This window comes from Podarcis pityusensis, assembly GCF_964106645.2.
Source record: "Podarcis pityusensis genome assembly, chromosome: 15".
Lineage (NCBI taxonomy): Eukaryota > Metazoa > Chordata > Lepidosauria > Squamata > Lacertidae > Podarcis > Podarcis pityusensis.
The window spans coordinates 20,552,315-20,571,857 of record NC_138040.1 but is presented as its reverse complement, the minus strand read 5'-3'; the positions used below and the strand labels follow the sequence as shown (position 1 = coordinate 20,571,857).

General features: G+C 45.7%; 1 protein-coding gene across 6 annotated transcripts in view; it reads left to right on the top strand.

Moving 5' to 3' along the window:
• Positions 1-19,543, top strand: part of IGSF9B (immunoglobulin superfamily member 9B) — a 138,699-nt gene that overhangs the window by 106,791 nt on the left and 12,365 nt on the right. For 2 of the 6 annotated variants that reach the window (XM_080983383.1, XM_080983382.1), the window contains exons 15-19: positions 124-208; positions 997-1,158; positions 3,036-3,081; positions 3,576-5,207; positions 19,294-19,415. In XM_080983383.1, coding sequence (XP_080839509.1) covers positions 124-208; positions 997-1,158; positions 3,036-3,081; positions 3,576-5,207; positions 19,294-19,415 — 2,047 coding nt within the window. Of the gene's footprint in view, positions 1-123; positions 209-996; positions 1,159-3,035; positions 3,082-3,575; positions 5,208-5,730; positions 6,098-7,560; positions 7,607-19,293; positions 19,416-19,543 lie in introns of those variants that run through there. The other 4 variants (XR_013979950.1, XM_080983384.1, XM_080983385.1 and 1 more) reach the window with 4 other exon arrangements.

Sequence of the window (19,543 nt, the reverse complement as noted above, 5' to 3'; positions counted from 1 at the left end):
GTTTCCAATTAAAAACTGAGTCCAACTGTCGACCACAGTTTGTGGTGGCATTCATTTTTCACGACAAATGTCAGCATTTGGTTGCCAGGCGATGTTTGATAATGCACATATTTCATGCCATAGGACACATGGTACGAGTTCAGAGTTCTGGCTGTCATGCAAGACCTCATCAGTGAACCCAGCAACATTGCCGGCGTATCCAGCACAGGTAAGGAAGTGCTTTCTCCACCTTCCATTAAGCTTTTTCACCAGCCAAACCTAATCTGCGGATGGGCAAGATCATCAGAAGGAGTGGGTCCTTCTTGAGAATGGCCTCAGAACTGAGGAATTGTCCTGGCCCTCCCTGCCAGATGAAGGATTTGAACTCAGTTTTGTTTTTCTGCCCAATTATTTAATGCATAGATCTGAGTGATACATAGAGGAGGGTAAGGCTACCAATGGCTACTAGCCACAATGGCCATGCTTTGCCTCCACTATTAGAGGCAGTAGTGCTTCTGAGGAGGGGAGTGTTATTTTGCTTGGATCCTGCTTATGTGTTTCCCTTGGGCATCTAGTTGGCCACTGTGAGAACAGGATGCTGGATTAGAAGTGCTCCTGGCCTGATCCAGCTTAACTTGTGGTTCTCTGGATCTTGTTGGGCTATTCCTCCCACCATCCCTGACCATTGGCCATGCTGGCTGGGGCTGATGGGAGATGTAGTTCAACAAATTCTAGAGGACCATAACGGACCTGTTAAATGTTCAAGGTGCCAGAAGCCTTGTTTTTTCCCCCACATGGAGGTGTGTTTCAGATGTTGACTGTTGTCCAAACCTCTTCAAAACTGCCTACCACAGCATGGCAGCATCAACCATTTCCCAAGGAAATCTCCTCAAATGTGTGTGGTGAAGAGATGATGGAAGTAATTCCATTTGTTTATTCCTACTCTGACGGTCTCCCTGCAGAACAAGTGCCTGTAGCAGTGTCTTAAGAGGCTCTCCTATTCTCTGTCTCTCCCAGACATATTTCCACAGCCAGAGCTGACTGATGAAGGCTTGGCCCGGCCTGTGCTGGCTGGAATAGTTGCCACCATTTGCTTCCTCGCAGCTGCCATCCTATTCAGCACTCTAGCTGCCTGCTTCGTCAACAAGCAACGCAAACGGAAACTTAAGCGCAAAAAAGGTGAGTCTGTACCTTGCATTTCCTGGAAAATTAAGACAATAATCACCTAGGTGTCAAGAGAGCCTTATACTCTGAAATCTTGAGGAAATGGTTCTGGGATAAACATGCTGCATTCCAAGACACTTGGTTTTCTAGGCACAGAATATGTGTTCAAACTATTTTCCCTCCACCAAACTTAGGCCGCATTTGTAAGGTAAAGGTAAAGGTACCCCTGCCCATACGGGCCAGTCGTGTCTGACTCTAGGGTTGTGCGCCCATCTCACTTAAGAGGCCAGGGGCCAGCACTGTCCGGAGACACTTCCGGGTCATGTGGCCAGCGTGACGAAGCTGCTCTGGCGAGCCAGCACCAGTGCAGCACACGGAAACGCCGTTTACCTTCCCGCTAGAAAGCGGTACCTATTTATCTACTTGCACTTAGGGGTGTTTTCGAACTGCTAGGTGGGCAGGAGCTGGGAACAAAAGACGGGAGCTCACCCTGCCACGGGGATTCGAACCGCCGACCATACGATCGGCAAGTCCTAGGCGCTGAGGTTTTACCCACAGCGCCACCCGCATTTGTACCATCCACTTAAAGCACCATGATACTACTTTAAACATGTATGGCTTTCCCCAAAGAATTCTGGAAGGTGCAGTTGGTTAAAAGTTCTGAACATTGTTAGGAGGCCCCCATTCCCCTCACAGAGCTACAATTTCCAGGGTTTTCTGTGAGGAGGAATTGATAGTTAAGCCATTCTGGGAATGGTAGCCCTGGGCCTCCTAACAACTCTCAGCACCCTGGACAAACTAACTCCCAGAATTCTTTGGGGGAAGCCATGACTGTTTAAAGTGGTATATCAGTGCGGTAAATGGATGGTGTGAACGTGGTCTTAAAAAGTCTCTCTACACCCCCACTTGCCTACTTTGGTATCCAGCTAATTTGTGTAATACTGTGTTTTAATATTAATGCATTGTGTTTTAATTGTTGTATCTTATCCTGGGACCTTATGGCAAAGTATGGTTAATAAATTGTAGTAGTAGTAGTAGTAATAATAATAATAATAATAATAATAAGAAGTTAGTTAAAACTAATGTGCTTAAGTTAGTCATGGCCCTTCATTTCAATGGGTCTATTAAATGTATGACTGTCATTGGATACAATCACTAGATATGATGATAAGGCCTCAAAGAGCTAACCTGTTTCCACAGTGTCAGGTTGTATTGTGGGGTGGGGTGTCGCATGACCAAACGTTTAATAATAATACCACAAAGCATTTGATGTCTGGAAAAAGGAAGTTGACCTTGCCTTCTCCCTGATGTGCTAGTTTTATATGCAGTGCTACTACAAATAAAACAGCATATAAAACACTGATATGCAGTGTTAGGGCATGCTCTCCCTGCTGAAATACAAGAGGCCCTATTGTATTGGCATTCCACTGGCTTCTGTAGACAAACCTGTGCAGACAAGCATTTCCCGGAACTTGAGCTTTGTGTTTTGTTTAAATAATATTTTTAATGGGCTTTTTTTCTTGTGTATTTTAATGATGGATGTTTTTAATGTTTTTTATGGAATTGCTTTATTGCACATATTGCATGTGTGTGTGTTTTATAATTGATGTTATACTTGTAAAGTGCTTAGAAACCATTTCGACATGTAAGCAGTGTATAAATTAATAGATGATGATGATGATGATATGTGCAGCAGCATCTGGTCATGTGGAGAAAAATTTAATGTTGTGAACATCCTGTAATAGTGGGGATACCCAGCTTACACTGGCTACAAGGGTGAGCTTCTTGTTCTGTTTTTCATTGTTGGAAAAGTAAGAAATAGGGTACCTCATTCAATATTGTCCTTTCAACTCTTTTAATTATTTCTCCCACACCCCCTTTATATTTTCCAGACCCTCCTCTCTCAATAACCCATTGCAGGAAGAGTTTAGAGTCTCCGTAAGTATCTCTGTGTTGTAAAAAAACAAACAAACAAAAACCAGCAGAAGAAAATCTATGAAATCATCAGTTAAAAGTAACCATTCCCTTTGAGAGTTACACTTCCCAGAGTTCCCTGGGAAGATGGATTAAATGGTTAAACCACCCTGAGAAATGTAAGAATAGAAGGGTTTCCTAACAACCCTCAGCACCCTTAACAAGCTTCATCTCCCAGAATTATTTGGGGGAAGCCATGTTTGTTTAAAGTGGTATTGTGGTGTTTTAAACGTATGACATGAATGTGGCCTTTGCAAAGGAGAAGTAATATTAATAATGATGTCCCACATGTCCCACCCTAACTTCTGCTTATTCATTTTACATCCAGTTAAGGGGTTTATGTTATTTAGTGCTCATACATCCTTTTACTCAAACTGTGGTGTTAATCAAACTACAGACCTTGGTCTCCTCTGTGATCCATTATTAAAATTATGCCCCCCCCCCCTTCTATGGCACAGGTTGTCCTCTGGAAAAGTGAGCCCCGAGAGCATCCGGACGCTCCGTCCCCCCTCCGAATCTTCCGATGACCAGGGCCCACCCGGCAAGCGGATGCTTAGCCCCAGCAAGGAGAAGGAGCTCTCCCTTTACAAGAAGACCAAGCGGGCCATCAGCAGCAAGAAGTACAGTGTTTCCAAGGCTGAGGCAGAAGCTGAGGCGACCACCCCCATTGAACTCATCAGCCGCGGGCCAGACGGCCGTTTTGTCATGGATCCTTCGGAGATGGAGCCCTCCCTCAAGACCCGCCGGATAGAGGGCTTCCCCTTTGTGGAGGAGACGGACATGTACCCGGAGTTCCGCCAGTCCGATGAAGAGAACGATGACCCCGTGATGCCTGCCTCTGTGACAGCCCTCAAGTCCCAGCTGACGCCTCTCTCCTCCAGCCAGGAGTCTTACCTTCAGCCACCAGCATACAGCCCAAGGTTTCACCGGGGCCTGGAGGGGACGGGCACCATGGAGAGCCGCCTCCAAGCCACTGGCCAGGCCAGGCCTCCTGCCCCCAGGCCATTCCACCACGGCCCGTATTACGGTTACCTCAGCAGCAGCAGCCCCGGCGAGATGGACCCTCCGCCTTTCTACATGCCGGAGGTCAGCCCCCTCAGCTCTGTCATGTCCTCCCCTCCTCTGCACCCAGAGGGGCCTTTTGGCCATGCCACCATCCCCGAGGAGAATGGAGAGAACGCCTCCAACAGCACGCTGCCCCTGACCCAGACTCCGACGGGGGGCCGGTCCCCCGAGCCATGGGGCAGGGCCGAGTTCCCTTTCAGCGGCCTGGAATCGTCACCCATCATGTTCCCCCACCAGCTCCACCAGTGCGAAATGGCTGAGAGCCTGCAGCCAAAGGCCAGTCTTCCTAGGGGACCACCACCTTCCTCGCTCCAGGTCCCCACGTCCTACCCTGGCATCCTGGCCCTGGAGGCACCAAAGAGCTGGACTGGCAAGTCGCCAAGCAGAAGCCAACCTTCCATGCCCACCGCCGCCAAATGGCAGGACAAACCTATGCAACCAATGGCGAGTCAAGGGCAGCTAAGACACACCAGTCAAGGCATGGGCATACCTGTGTTGCCTTACCATGGGCCGTCCGAGTCAGTCAGCCACAGCGGCACAAGCACATTTGGCCTGGACACCAGGTGGTACGACCCCCAACCCAGACCTCGGCCCAGCCCCCGGCAAGCCAGGAGGGCTGAGCCCAGTTTACATCAGGTGGTGCTACAACCTTCGAGGCTTTCCCCCCTGACCCAGAGCCCCCTCAGCTCCCGCACCAGCTCCCCAGAGCTGACGGCGCGGGCCAGGCCACGGCCGGGCCTCATCCACCAGGCGGAGATGTCTGAGATCACTCTGCAGCCTCCGGCGGCCGTCAGCTTCTCCCGCAAGTCCACCCCGTCGACAGGATCCCCTGCCCAGAGCAGCCGGGGAGGAAGCCCCAGCTTCCGGCCAGCCATGGCTTTCACTTCTCTGGCCACCGGCTATCCCCCCCCTCAGTGCCCTTCCCTGCCCGTGGAGCCCATAGATGTCTTCGGACAAATCCCCTCTCCGAGGAGGGGAGGGGAGGACATTCTTAGGCCGGAGCCGACACCGACAACCAGTTCAGGGTAAGTGTGTGTGTGTGTGGACATTGCCTGCTTCCCCTCCCCCCCAGCCTCTCTCTCCCTCCCCGCCTCACCTGCTCCCATCCCTTCCCTACAACTTCTTCCCCTGCCACCATCACCTGAATCCATGTTGAGGCACGCTGCAGCAACTTTTTTGGAGATGGCCTCCAGCTGGGATTTCTAGTATTATTTCCCCCTCCCTTCCCTAGTCAAGTTTTGCAGTGTTGGGCCACCCCCTGCCAATGTCCATTACCCCCTCAGCATGGGCGATTAGATCCATAGGGTCCCTGGCCTTTGGGACTGTTGGGAATTGTGTACTGTTGGTTAGCTCAAGGGCTCCCCCTTTCCCCCCCCCATCACAAGAAGTAAAAATATTGAAGCTTTCATTTTTGTTTGGGAGTCACGTGCCGGGATGAAATGAAGAGGGTGTCCAAATGTCTAAAAACTGTAGGTTCAGGTGGTGTTTCTTTTCGCTTTGCAACTGGGTCAGCGAGCCCCAGATATTACCAGTATTTTCCTCTTCTAGTTCCTGGCTGTTTACTTTCCTGGGACATTAAGGCCTTGAGGCCCGCTCTTTGCCTTCTTCACATCCTTCTTTTACCCCCCGAGAGGGTTTGTCATCTTCCATGAACGAAACATGGCCGCACAAGCCGCCTTTTTCCACAACATCTCCAAAAGGGGTGCTGCAGCCCCACCCACAAGACTTGGGCGAGGCGAGAGAAACAAAGACATTAGCCACATGAACAGCTTGTAAGGAGAGGACCAAAAAATTTAAAAAGTCAAAATCTACCCCAAACACACAGAAGTCCAATCAGGAAGCCGCCAGCACCCTCGGATCCTGTCCATGCAAGGGATTGCAGCTGGCCAATTACCTCCAGCAGCTGGTTTTCCAGGTACCAGGGTTGCACCAGGCAAAGCGTCTTCTCTTTCTTTCCGTTTCTTCCTTCTCCTCCCCACACCTCTGTCTTTCACACTAACTGTAGGTGCGCTCTCCTTCCATCCTTTTGTCTTTGTTCAAACAATTTTTTTGTTCTCCATGTAGTGGAGTTTGACTCCCCTTGCCCCCTCTCTTGACCCCCCAGCGTTGTGGAAATGAGTGGTGGTACCCTGCCCCCCGCCCTGCCCAAATGGCTTGATGGAAACATGTGTAGATCAATTTGGATCAGGAGGGAGAAGTGACTCAACAGCAAGCAAGGAACGAAGGGTGGGCTGGTTAGACTGTGGTCAGCCTGGTATGTGAACCCAAGCAGTGGTTGTGGTAGGGTCATTGTAGAGCAAAGGTGTGAGACTTGAGTATAGCGTGGGAAGCTGACTTTTCACCCCCCTGCCAAACATCCTTGCATTCTACCTATACTCTCTGGTACCTGGAAGCACTTAAGTCTTTGGAGACCCATTTAGCAAGGTTATTGGTTGCTGCTTCAGGAGATTGGACCCAAGGGATAGGAGACATGTCTTTGCGCTAAACGGCTGAAGGGCGCTGTAAATGACTAGCAAAATGAAAGCAACCTCTGTTACTTTAAACCTATGCTTGTATAGACAATCTGAAACCTAATGGATCCAAGACTTCCACTCAAAGACCACTTATGGGAACATATTAGGACACTCTAGAGCAGTGTTCTTGAATATTGGGCTCCCATATATTGTTGATCTACAACTCCCATCATCACCGACAATTGGCTTAGTTGGCTGGGGATGATGGGAGTTGTAGTCCAACAGCATCTGGGGATCCAAGGTTGAAGAACACTACTCTAGAGGACACGTCCACACTACAAACTTCATACCATTCTAACAGCCACAACTTCCCCCGAAGAATCATGGGAATTGTAGTGGTTTTTCTGCTGAACACTTCCTGTTAAGAGATCCCTAACCCACCTTTACCCTCTCACAAGTGTGTCAAATTTAATTTTAATGTGTCAAATTGCTCCCCATTAATGGCACCCCCAAACCATTCACTGTCCTACTTGATGTTGAGGCTGGCCCTACCCTCCTCATGCAACTGCAGTTCCCAGGCTTCCCTGGAAGGAGGAAATGAATGTTGAGCTGGCTTCAGGTCTGCAGCCTGAAGCTTTCTGCAGGTCTGCAGCTTTCTCTGTGTTAGCGCCCTGTTGTCTGTGCTTTGAAGCCATGCCTTCTATACACTTTCGCCATCCTTTCGTTTGTTTCCATTTCTTTTCCCCCTTTGTTTTTCCAGCATTGTTTGTTTGCTTCTTTTGTGTTTCGGTTTCTTTCCCCCTCACTTTTCCTTTTGGATTTATTTTATTATTATTTTTTTCCTCCTCCGTTTGACTTGCTGATGTCTTGTGGAGCTTGGCTCCTTGCGGGTGTTGATAACTGCTTTGTTTTTGATTAATCTCAGCTATCTGGGCAGTGTTGTCGAGACAAGCCACTCCTCAGCTCAATAGGTAAGGGCGATCAATGTCTGGAAGGATGGTGCTGTGGGGCGTGGTTGGGGAGAGGGGCATGGGAGGGGATTCCAAAGGAGGGGGGCTCTTTTCAATAACATATATCTATATATCTATACATTTCCTTTAAAGGGGAATAAGGTATTGCAAAACCCAGGACAAACCTTTGCATACTTAGTCTCTGTGGCTTTTGGGTTTCCCCGTTCTCTTGTACATCTCCCTCTCTCTATAAGCACAGACTCTATATCAGCCAAACTTTTTCGGGCCACTGACCCCTTGATTCCATAAACTCTTCCCCAGTGCCCCCTACTCTATAAAAAGCATTGCTCAGAATAGCAGTTTGCCTTAGTAACAATAAATTGAATATGTATCCAAAATCCAATTTAGTTTAATTAATTCAACAAAACTAATTAACTTGATCCAGTGATACCAGCAATTCAAAGTTAAAAAGTCATTTATACCTCTCACACCTCCCCCCTGCTGCCCCCTTGCTCCTCAAGAGTGTGCCCCATCACCAAGAAGGACCACAATAAATGGATATTAAGTGGAGTAATGTGACTGAAGCAGTGAGCTCAGGTTCTAGCCTAACACTTTTAACCGCCACACCAGTCAGAAGTTCCAAACCCCGTTCTTCAGAGACCCTCCCATATAGCTTGCTGTGTATGAGATTATATTACCCATCTCTTCCCTATACTTAATGAGCAGGCTGGCCTTACCATTAGGCAGAGTGAGGCAGCCACCTCAGGCAGCTGATTTTGGGTGTCATGAAAGGGCAGCAAACTGCTAACTCCCCATTTATGCATGCTATATTTGATGTGATGGTGCACATGCAACATGCCACAAACCCAGAAGTGGAACCTGGAAATGTGGAGCACCCTGGAGAATCTTCCTGGCTCACCAGCAGACCCTCTTTGGGCTCTGGGGAGGGTCTCATTGTGAGCCAGGAGGACTCTCCAGGGTGCTCCATTTACACACAGGGAAGCCTGGAACAAAATCGCTGCATAAATTGAGAGATGCCTGTATTTCATTTATAATTATTTTTAGTGATGGGGACAGGAAGCAGGGCTTTGGGATGTTCTGTCTCAGGTGCCAAAATAAGTGTCATGGCCTTGAGAGCTGCGCACCTTGACTGTCAGGAGCAGGAAGAGCCTATTGCAAGACCATACCCTCCAACTTTTTTCTGATGAAAATAAAGACATCCCCTGCAACATTTCTCCAGTGAAAATAGGAACATCCTATTCCATCCCCTCCAACATTTCTCCAATGAAAATAGGGATGTCCTAAGGAAACGTGGGACATTCTAGGATCAAATCAGAAACCAGGATGGCTTCTGTAAATCTGGGACTTTCCCTGGAAAATAGAGGCACTTGGAGGGTCTACGAGACCCACTGATAAAATCTCAAACTGCCAGCCTTGCGTGGCAACATTCCAAATACTGGATGAAAACTCTTTGTTCTCACCATTCTTCTTAGCAAAATAGCAAAAGCAGGGGCTTTGACAGAACCCCTAGTAGTCTGCTGTAAAGGCCTGGTTGGCTTTGCTTGCCCAAAAAATGACCACAAATTGTGCAGGCACTGATTTATGTCCTGCAACATTGATCTACTAGGAGTCTCTCCTTAAACGAGAGAGGCTGGGCATTTCTGCCCTGTGTGAAAACTGGCAGATGATAAGCGACTGCATACTCTGTTGTTATTTAAAAAGAGACTCCATAAAGAAGAGAGGGAAGTGATAGCTTTATGATTTGGGGTTGTAAAGTTGTCAGTGGGTGAAGCGTTGCTGGGCACTTTATGACCAGGTCAGTATACAGTCTTCCCCACCCGCAAGCACACACGCACACAACCCCACTGTTTTATGGAGCCATAAAAACTGAAGAGGGACATGGTTTATGAGATTTGTGCAGACGCCTTAGATCAGCTCACTTCCACGGCGGGGATGCAGACAAATTTGGACAGGCATCTGGAGCATTGCCGTCAGTGTCTCTGGATGACTCTCTCTTCTGCAACATAAAAAACCCAGTGCCGTCTTTTGAGGACTGGGGAATGGATTTCAATACAAGGTCATGCCAGGGGAACTGCAGGCCAAGTTACACTTAAGATCCTGGGTGATTTATTCTAGGCCTCCCCAATGGAAGGCCCATTAATACCCAGTGGCAGCTTGGATGGGACTGCTATACCAGGCCCCTTAGTCCACCCCCTACTGCAGTCTTTTGCAGCTTGGCACCCTCCAAATGTTTTGGGACTCCCATCAACCCCAGCCAATGGTGAGGGGTGATGGTAGGTGTAGCCTCAACAGCAGTATCTGGAGGGCCACATGCTCCCCATTTCCTGCCTTGGTAGATCACATGACCAAAAGATAGGAAGCCACTTTGAATCAGGTTGGACCATTTGTCCCTCTAGCCCAGATTGTCCTTTCTGACTAGCAGCAGCTTTCCAGGATCTTGGGAGGAGAGTCTTTATCATCACCTGCTACCTGAACTGTTTAACTGAGCCAGGGACCTTCTGCTTTCAAAGCAAAGACTGTGCCACTGAGCCATGGCCTGGTCTGATTTGCATTGTCATCACCCTCTTTTCAGTTTTTAATCTGGGCTGTATGTACAACACACACACTCAACATTCTGCACATTTGACAATTCAAATTTTACATCAGTGAAGTTTGCATGATGCTCTTATTTCATATAATTTATTTTGTTTTTGCTAGTTGTGGAGAGCAGGCTGCTAAAATCCTGTTGCACACACCTTGTCTGGCTTCTGGGAACTCAGCAGGCATTGCCCACACATTTTCAAAAATATATTTGTGTCCGTATGGGCTAGAAACTTGGCTTTTCATCATGAAGTTGAAAGCATTGGTTCTCAGATGGGGGCGAAGCACTGGTTCTCAGGAAGCTGAATTGTGGGTGTGCAGCACCCTGCAGTCCTTTAGGATATACAAAGCTATGTGTGTGCGCTCAGTTCACTGTGAATTTCTGTTAACCAAGGACAGGTCTCCTTGTCCCCTCACAGTTAATCTCATCACTGTAATGGGAAACCCAAAAACCACAAGGCCAAGCTGGTGTCCTGCGTGCTCTTCCCTTAAGTGGGGCAGGGCCTTCTGCTCATAGCCCTAGATGTGAGCCTAGGTGGGGGTTGGCCAGGACTTGCATATGCCCTGACAGTTGTCACTCTGGTGTACATCTTTTGGAGTTTGAGGACTCTTGTCTGTCTGTCTTTTTTGGAAGAGAAGAGTTTTCCCCTTTAAAGGCTGTCCATGTGCCAGTTCTCTGCATGCATTTCACACTCGCTCTGGCTTGGAGAAGTTGTAAGTCCTCTTTGTCTGATTGCTTTTTCTCTCTTATTTCATTATGATTTCTACCTTACGTTTTGCTTTCTCTCTCTTTCCTCACTCCATTGTTACTACTTTTTCCTCCTCTTTCCTTCCCCTCCTTCTCCTGCCTTCTCCCCCCCTCCCACCTCTCTCTCCTCACCTCCCAACCTCCGCCTCCTGTCCCTTGTTCCTCTCCCTTCTCCATCCCTCTCCTGTCAGCATGGTGAAAATCCGTTGTGTAGACAAGTTGTGCTGTCCCCCGCAAACCTGGTGAAGGGATGCCTTTATCTGGTGTGTGCCCTGCTCTTTTATCAGCTTCCTCCTTACCTCATTGCGCTGCTGCTGCTACTGCTGCTGCTGCTGGTGGTGGTGGTGGAGCCTGGCACGGCAGTAGGAAAATGCTTGGGGGGCAAGATGGGAGCATCTTTCATTGACTCAGCTTGCAAATGGCTATGCAGCAGTATCACTCAAGTGTAGGTCCTTCTTGGAGTTTTGAGGTGGCTGGCAATCCCTTAAAATGGAGAAGGAGGGGTTTCTGTGCTTAAAAGCTTCAAAATCCTAGAGGCTGTAATCCAGCATTTTGGGGAGAGACTCTATTTATTGAGGTAATGCTGTGCTCATTGTACCTTTCCAGCTCGGTGTTTCATTCCAGTGCCAAGGGTTGCCACTTCACCCTTACATTTCTTCCTCTACTCTTCCAACCTTCAGCTGGGAAGGAAGATCCAGAGAAATAATAGCTCCCGATTTCTGCCATTGCTGACTAGTAGAACTGCTCATTTTAGTTGTTCTTTGTTGTTGGCATTCAAGAAGAATACTGTGCCATGTAGGCAAACCATGTATCTCTTCCAGGTGTTTTTTCTCCTCTTGTCTTTGGACACTCTGGAAGGAAGCCATATTAGTCTTTTCTTGCTTTAGCCTAGTTTTCACCTATGCTCAATTAACATGAACTGGACATTTCAGGAAAAAGTTATCCATTTGAGCCCTAATTATATAGAGTCTGGGTAAGAATTTGAAATGTGGCTAACACACCTGGTACCATGTTTAGTTTTTGTAAAAAGACAAATCTATGGGCCATAACATTAGCGTTTATTAGGAAAGAGTGGGGTGAGACTCAACTAGGTTTACTCAGGGAAAACTCACTGAAGTGAATGAACCCAGTTTAGTAATATCCATTCATTTCAATGGGTGTGCTCTGAGTAAAACTTACTTAAATACTATGTTGTTATTGTTATAATAATTATTAAATAATGACATGTATATATTGCCCTTCATCCAAAGCTCACTGGGTAGTTTGCGACATAAAAACACATAATAACAAAATAATAATCATTGCTCGGCCCACAAACACATTTAAAAGGTCATAGATTGTTTAATCAGTCAAAGGCCTTGTTGAAGAGAAATGTTTTCACTTTGCATCTAAAGATATGTAATGAAGTGTCAGGTGAACCTTCCTGGGGAGAGCATTCCACAAATGGAGAGCCACCACAGAAAAGCCCTGTTCTCGTGTTGCCACTCTCCGACCCCTTGTGGAGGAGGCACACAAAGAATGATGATTCCAGGGTCTGAGTCAGTTCATATTTTACATTCAGAGGATCCCCAAACCATTCATCTCTTTAAAAGCTGGGAATAAATGACTTTGAATTGGTAACTTCCTTAAATACCCGAAGAGTTTCCTCTAAACCATTTTAATTTGTTCACAGCTGAAGATAGAAAACAGGGTGAAATGGACCATTAGTTTAACCATTGGTTTAATTTAGTATGGTCTTGTGTTGGCCTTCATTAGAAAGTTTCACTCCTTTAAAAAACTGTACTTGACATTTAGTATTTCCAAAGCAAAGCTTTTACACTATCTAATCTAGGTTATTCCATTAGAAAAAGTCTAAAATACCCAAATTAGGAAGCAGGGAGAATGACATATTTCCTAGACACTTCCAAGTATATACCATTATAAATGTGTTAAGGTGCTACAACACTATTTCTTGCATTTACTTTCATAGACACATATGGCTATCTAGAAATTTTTACAATTGATGTAGTCCATAGGAACATAGGAAGTTGCCTTATATTGTGTCAAACCCTTGGCCCATCAAGCTCAGTATGGCCTACACTGACTGGCAGCAGCTTTCCAGGATTTCAATCAGGAGTCTTTTTTCCTACTTTGAGATGCTGGGGGTTGACCCTGGGACCTTCTGGGGGTGCAAGATAGATGCTCTGCAGCTGAGCTGCGCCCTTCCCCTGAGAAGTAAAAAGGACTTACATTGCAGGTGATGTTGAAGAGTGGGTGACATTTCATCCATGTTAAATTAATTAGCCTCAAACCCTAAAAATGGAACCGCCACTGCAGGGTGGTCTGAATACCAAAAACTGGATACGGCACTGGATTTAGGGCAATGCCAGCAGTTCCCCTGCACAGGACACCGAGCCAAGGTGGCACAAAATAGTAACAGCAACATCAACCTGTATTTCTGTGGATACCTACTGAGAAGATCCATAAAAAAGCAACTGTGCCAAAAAGAATTACTGTGAAAATTAGAAAGATGGGGCAAGGGGTGCCAAATTTTGTCCTCGCTCAGGCTGCCATATACCAAAGTCCGCCCCTGCTGTGTATGAACAACACTAACCACCACCAACTTCAAGTTATGCCTGTGAACTTCTAATGTAGGCATCCACAAACTCAGCCCTCCAGATGTGTTGGGACTATAATTCCCATCATCCCTGACCATTGGTCCTGTTAGCTAGGGATGGTGGGAGTTGTAGTCCCAAAACATCTGGAGGGCAAAGTTTGGGGGTGACTGTTCTAATGGCTTATTATAGAAAACTTTTGGAAGCAGATTGCTGGTGAAGAAAGAAAGGCCTTTGCCTCAGCCAGAAAGGTACACCTTATACTCTAAATCTTAATCTTGATTGCATCACAGTGATACTGTTATTCTTTTCTTGGAAATCCTACCTAGTTTAGACAACAAACAAATGTAGTCTATCTCCATCCTTAACTGACAGGGATTTTTAAAAAAATGTTACAAAACCATCACAATTTGTTTTCCTTCTAGAACAGGCTTAGGACTCAAAAGTAAAAGGAATGAAAATAAGCCACACAAAGGCTTGTGTATGATTTAGAATTTAGGATTTTAAGTAAGAATGCAACAAATATCCATGATACGTTAAAAAAATAACTGGAATGCCAACCTTTGAAGCCTTATGTGCTATTGATTAGTGGCCTTCCTTCCTTTGCCATCTAACATTAACTTGTGGAAAAACTGAGCTGAGCTTCTGCTATCTTAATTAAAGTAAATATCCTGCATTCATCGTTGCAGATAAATACCCCAAATACAGCAACAGATTTCTGAACAGGTATCCCAGATTTGTGTAATAAAAAGGTGGGGTGGGCGAGGGGATTGATAACAGTTCACAAGTAGGCCAGTTGCACTGAATAGTGTCCAATATGGTGATTTTTTTATGATATAGTAGTATATAAATACTTTTATTAAAAAAATAAGTAGCTCAACCTAATTTATTTGTTGCATTTGTATGCACTTTTTCCCTCCATGGAAATAAAGGTGACCTATGTGGTTCTTGTCCTTCTCATTTAATGCCTACAAAAACCCAGTGAGGTAGGTTAGGCTGAGAGGCAGTGGTTGTCCTAAGGTCACCCAAGGAGCTTCATGACCGGGTGGGAATTTGAACCTGGTTTCCCAGGACCTAGTCCAGCACTTTAACCACTACACTACACTGGCTCTCCAGTGCTTTAATAGGGAATTGTGCTCAACAATAGCCCAGCACTCAGTGCAGATGTAAGCATGGCAGCTATTGGAATGGGCAAGAGTGGTGAGCCATAGGCTGGCATGATGTGCAATAGCACACCAGCCAGCCAATTCTTCATTAGGTAGTATCCAAACTAGTGTGTGCCATTACAAGTTGGAAAATCCTGCCAATGCAAAAAAAAGTCTATCCATTTTTGTACATTTGTCCTGAACATGCAGCCTGTCTTTTCACCAAAATAATTGGAGAGGTTTCATAGTCTTTCATGCTTAGAATGCTAATTTTTATGCAACTAGTATAGCTTACTTCTATATATATATATATATATCCATATTCTTATATATTTTAGGTTTATTTTGCCCCCCCCCCAAAAAAAATAGTCCATGCACACATTTCCTGAGTGTAGGCTGGGGAAATGTAGATCAGTAGAAAAGATGTACTGCAAATCACAAAGATGGCACAAAAATGTTCAAGGTGACTTGTTTTGCTCCCCATCTTATCTTATCTAGTCCTTGTATGAGGGAGATGTCTGATATGAACTATTGCATGGTGTTGAATATGTGTTACACACACACACACACAGAGAGAGAATTTTAATCTTTGAAACCTTATTATGAACGTGCTTCAGTTAGCAGCCCAGTATGCCTCATAATCTAACATTAACAAGGGAAAAACATAATCTGTTTCCTGAGCTGGGCTAATGCAGTTTTCTGGATTAGTAGTTTACAAGGAAGAAGAAAAAGAAACTTCATCACTTTAAGCTTGATTCCAAATGTTCTGCAGCAACAGGGAAATGCAAACTTGGGCTGGAACTCCTTTCTGCTGCCGTCTTCTGCGCCATTGACTGGATCTTGACAAATGGCCCACCACCACTTTCCATCGTCTCTTAAAAAACTTCAGATGGGAATGACTAATCTCTCTCTTTCTGCCATACTTTTCATACTTCTGCTGTTCGTGTCCCAGCTTGTTAATAACATTTTAAATTTTGCTGAAAATTGTGTGTTGGCGTAATTGTCCCAAATGGTAGGACACTCAGATTGGATATTCAAGACACATGTTAAAGGAAGCCTCTCAGGGTGTTTTTTAACAGACAGTGTTATTTTGCTTTCTCTCCATCTGCTTCTTTTGTTGCATCTCAAGTTTGAACATGGGAGTTAGGCTGTTATGGGAGGCAGTGAAGAACCTGGGATGCCATCGGGAAAAAAAGCATCTTTGAAAAAGCTGAAGTCAAGGAGCTGGAAAGATGTCCTACGTTCCCTTTGTTGTTGCTGTTATCTACCTATTTAAAGCTGGCCTTCCTGAAAGAACCCACTATTTGCAACCATCTCTGTTCCCTGGATCTTTTTTAAAACAGCGAAAACACAAGAGACGCTTTGTTTGCAGTGCAGCAGAACAGAATATGGAAGGAGATGAGAATCTGAATAACATTTCAAGAACCCAAGAGAAACAGTGAAGATAACATGTTGCTTCTATCTGTTCTACATCAACATTTATTCAGACTTCCTTCTTATCTCCATACCAGAAGTATTAGGTTCAATAAATATCTGCTCGTACTCTGTAATTCTGTATTTCGTCACTTTTTTTAACCAAAAGGGAAGAAGAAAGAAAGCTAGATAACATTTTTCCATTTACCTGGGTTTTGAGGGGTTGCTGCATTCCAAACAGTTAGCCTTGAGTATTTTGTTTCTCTCACAAAACTCTTCATTCCCAGTGCTCAGATTAGATAACAGTAGATAGGATCCTGACCCCCTTAGCTGCTGTTTTGAGAAATTGAGGTGGGGGGATTATATGGCTAAAACAGGGCTGGGCCTTATGAAATTTATTACAGCCAGCCAGTCTCCTCCTCATTCAAGCAGTGATCTGGCACAATATTTGCTACTGAGGACTGAAGCACAGAGCCCAGGACTTTACCAGAGCAACATGAAACTAGGCAATGGGTTTTGAGAACTGTGCAAGGCAACTTTTGCTAGGCTGGTGCACTACATGGGTTTTAGGATACAGTTATGCTGACTGAGGCTGATGGCAGTTGTACGCATCCAAAATGGCACCAGGTTGATGAAGGCTGGCATAAGGTCTGGCCCACAGAGTTTGTGTTTGTGTGTTTATATAATATATCTGCTTTGGAACATCCTCCCCTAAATCACATGATTCTGAAGGAGAAGAAGCAGGATGATACAGCAAGAATGGGGGGGGGGCGGTAATAAGAAGCAGAAGTAGAAAAATCAACAAAGAAATGAAAATATGATACTATGTTACACTACTGTGAACTAAGTGTAGCTCATTATATTTGCAACCAAATCTATCTATGTCTAGTCTAGTCACTCATTTATTATTTATTGCATTTATATCCTCCTTTTTCCCCCCAAGGAGCTTAAGGTGATGAACATGGTTCTCCCCTTCATAATTCAATCCCCTCAACAACACTGTGAGACTGAGAGGCAGTGACTGGTTTCCAAGATCACCTAGTATGCTTCATGATGTTTTGAACCCTGATCTCCCAGATCTTCATCCAACACTCTAACCACTACAACCACACTGGCTGTCTAGTCCAGCATTCTGCTCCCACGGTGGCTAATCAGATGCCTATGAGAAGCCCTGTGATGTGGCTTGCCCCCAGCAAAGGAGAGACTCGCCCCCTCTGTGGGTGCCAGAGAAGATTGCTGCAGCGCTATGCACAAGGAAGGGGACATTGACAAGAGAAGCAACTCTTTGTGAAGGTTGTCCTGGCCCTGGACTTTGATGGGTGTCCCCAAACTAAAGAGAACTTTGGAAGATTTTGCCACAGTTGCTGCCTCCACAGTGCATTCCTTTTTGTTTCTGATCCCCCAAACAGTCAAAACCTGTTTAGCTCCACCTACTTGGTCTAATGGACCAATTACCAAGACATTGCAAATGACAGGACATTCAGGGCACATTGGCAATGTTATGGGTACAGTGGTTCAGCTGAGGGCAGAGAGACATAATCTCTTTCAGTCCTTCACCTGATCCTTTAGGGCAGCGGTTCTCAACCTGTGGGTCCCCAGATGTTGTTGGACTACAACTCCCATTATCCCTGAGCTCTGGCCTTGCTAGCTAGGGGTGATGGGAGTTGTAGTCCTACAACATCTGGGGACCCACAGGTTGAGAAAGGCTGCTTTAGGGTAGGAGTGGGCTGATGGGACAAGCGTTTGAGCTAGAGCAAACCTGCCCTGTGGCAATCCAGAACTTGTGTTGGATGCCTGGCTGTCTATCTTGAAATAAAGAGAGAAGGCCTTTCAGCTCGCTTCAAACCCAGTTTGTCCAGAGAGAAATTCAGGAGTGGGACACTACATCCCTCTAGAACAAGGTGTAGTCAGCCTCCTGAAGAACATTCTAGAGATGGTATACCATTAAAGAGAAAGCCCTTATCTAAGAAACAATAGATTTAGCCCTGCAGATGCTGTTGGTCTCCAACTTCCATCATCCCTGATGGCCATGCTGGCTGGGGTTGTTGGGACTTGGGGTCCAACACAGGGCATGTGGAAGAAGCCCCATATTAAGTTCTACAGATTTTGATGGAGCAAGTATGCTTTGAGTTGTAGCTGTAGCTCCAGCCAACCCAACAACATGACATTGCCTATGGCAAAACCCATCAGCCAGAGCGGTGGTTGTCCAAAATCAGTTTGAAGTGTGACAGTGTAATGGTCTAGATACGTCCTTTGAGAGAGTCGTTGGTAGTCTAGGAGTTCTCCCACTTTCTCTTGTACCTTTCAAGACAGTTTGCAATGTTCATCTCCCTTGGACTTGTGTGCTGTATGTTTGTGTGGTGAATATGCAGAAATGATATCTCACTAGGACAAAACTGGGATGAATGCAAATGTATATTGGAAATCAAGTTCAGAATTTTATGACCTTCTCTCATTGCATCTGCCACCCGACACCCCATGATTCTTTCATGTCCTTCACCTTTTTGTGCTGTGGAGTTGGGATGCATCCTTTTGCTACTAAATTTTGGTAATTTGCCTCACCACTGTGGACACCTGTTATATGCCTTTTTTTCTTTTCTTTTGCATTTCCTCCCCTCTTAATTCCAAAAAGTGCCTTATTGGACATTAGAATTGACACTTTAATTATTCATTTTTAAAGATTGCAGATCATTTTAATTCAAGAGCCTTGGTGCTAGTTTTATTTCAATTTTTTCCAGCATGGTTCATTTCTAGAGATTCAGCCATTTGTAGGAGTTTGCTTCCATTTGCAGGAATGGCCAAGGGGTCGGAGTCCTAATGTCTTTTTTCTATAACCTTTGCCTGGTTCGACCTGAGCAGCATTTGTTGTGGGAGTAGCAAAAAAAATATATCAAACAATTCCCAAAGAAAGAGCTGGTAGGGTTGGTTGGGGAATGCCAGGGGTGTCTGGCAGTGTGGGGTGATAACACTAATATATATATATATATATATTCATGAAGAGGTGAGGGAAAAAAGGTTTCCCCTCCAGCACCAGTGTGGTGGTGTGGACCCTTATTTCACCTTCCTAGGACCCTCCTCATATTCCCCTCTCCTTTTCCACGGCAGACCTGACAGAGGTTGAATGCTCTCTTCCCAGCAGAGAGACCTCCCTTGAGACAGAATACGGCAGGGGGCCACTGATGGCGCTTGTCTGTTTTGTCTTTCTAGAAAACGTCCATCTCCAACCCGGAACGCTGCTGCACCTGAGAGGCTCGAAGCTCTGAAATACCAGCGGATAAAGAAGCCCAAAAAGTCATCCAAGGGCTCCTCGAAATCAAAAAAACAAATCAGTGAGTGCGAGGAACACGAGACTCCCGGCTAATCGTCCCACCCCCCGCCCTGCCTGCCCCTTGCCACTTTGGGCCTGGCACAATACTCATTGAAGTCAATGACTTGTAATGAGAATTGATTCCGTCTC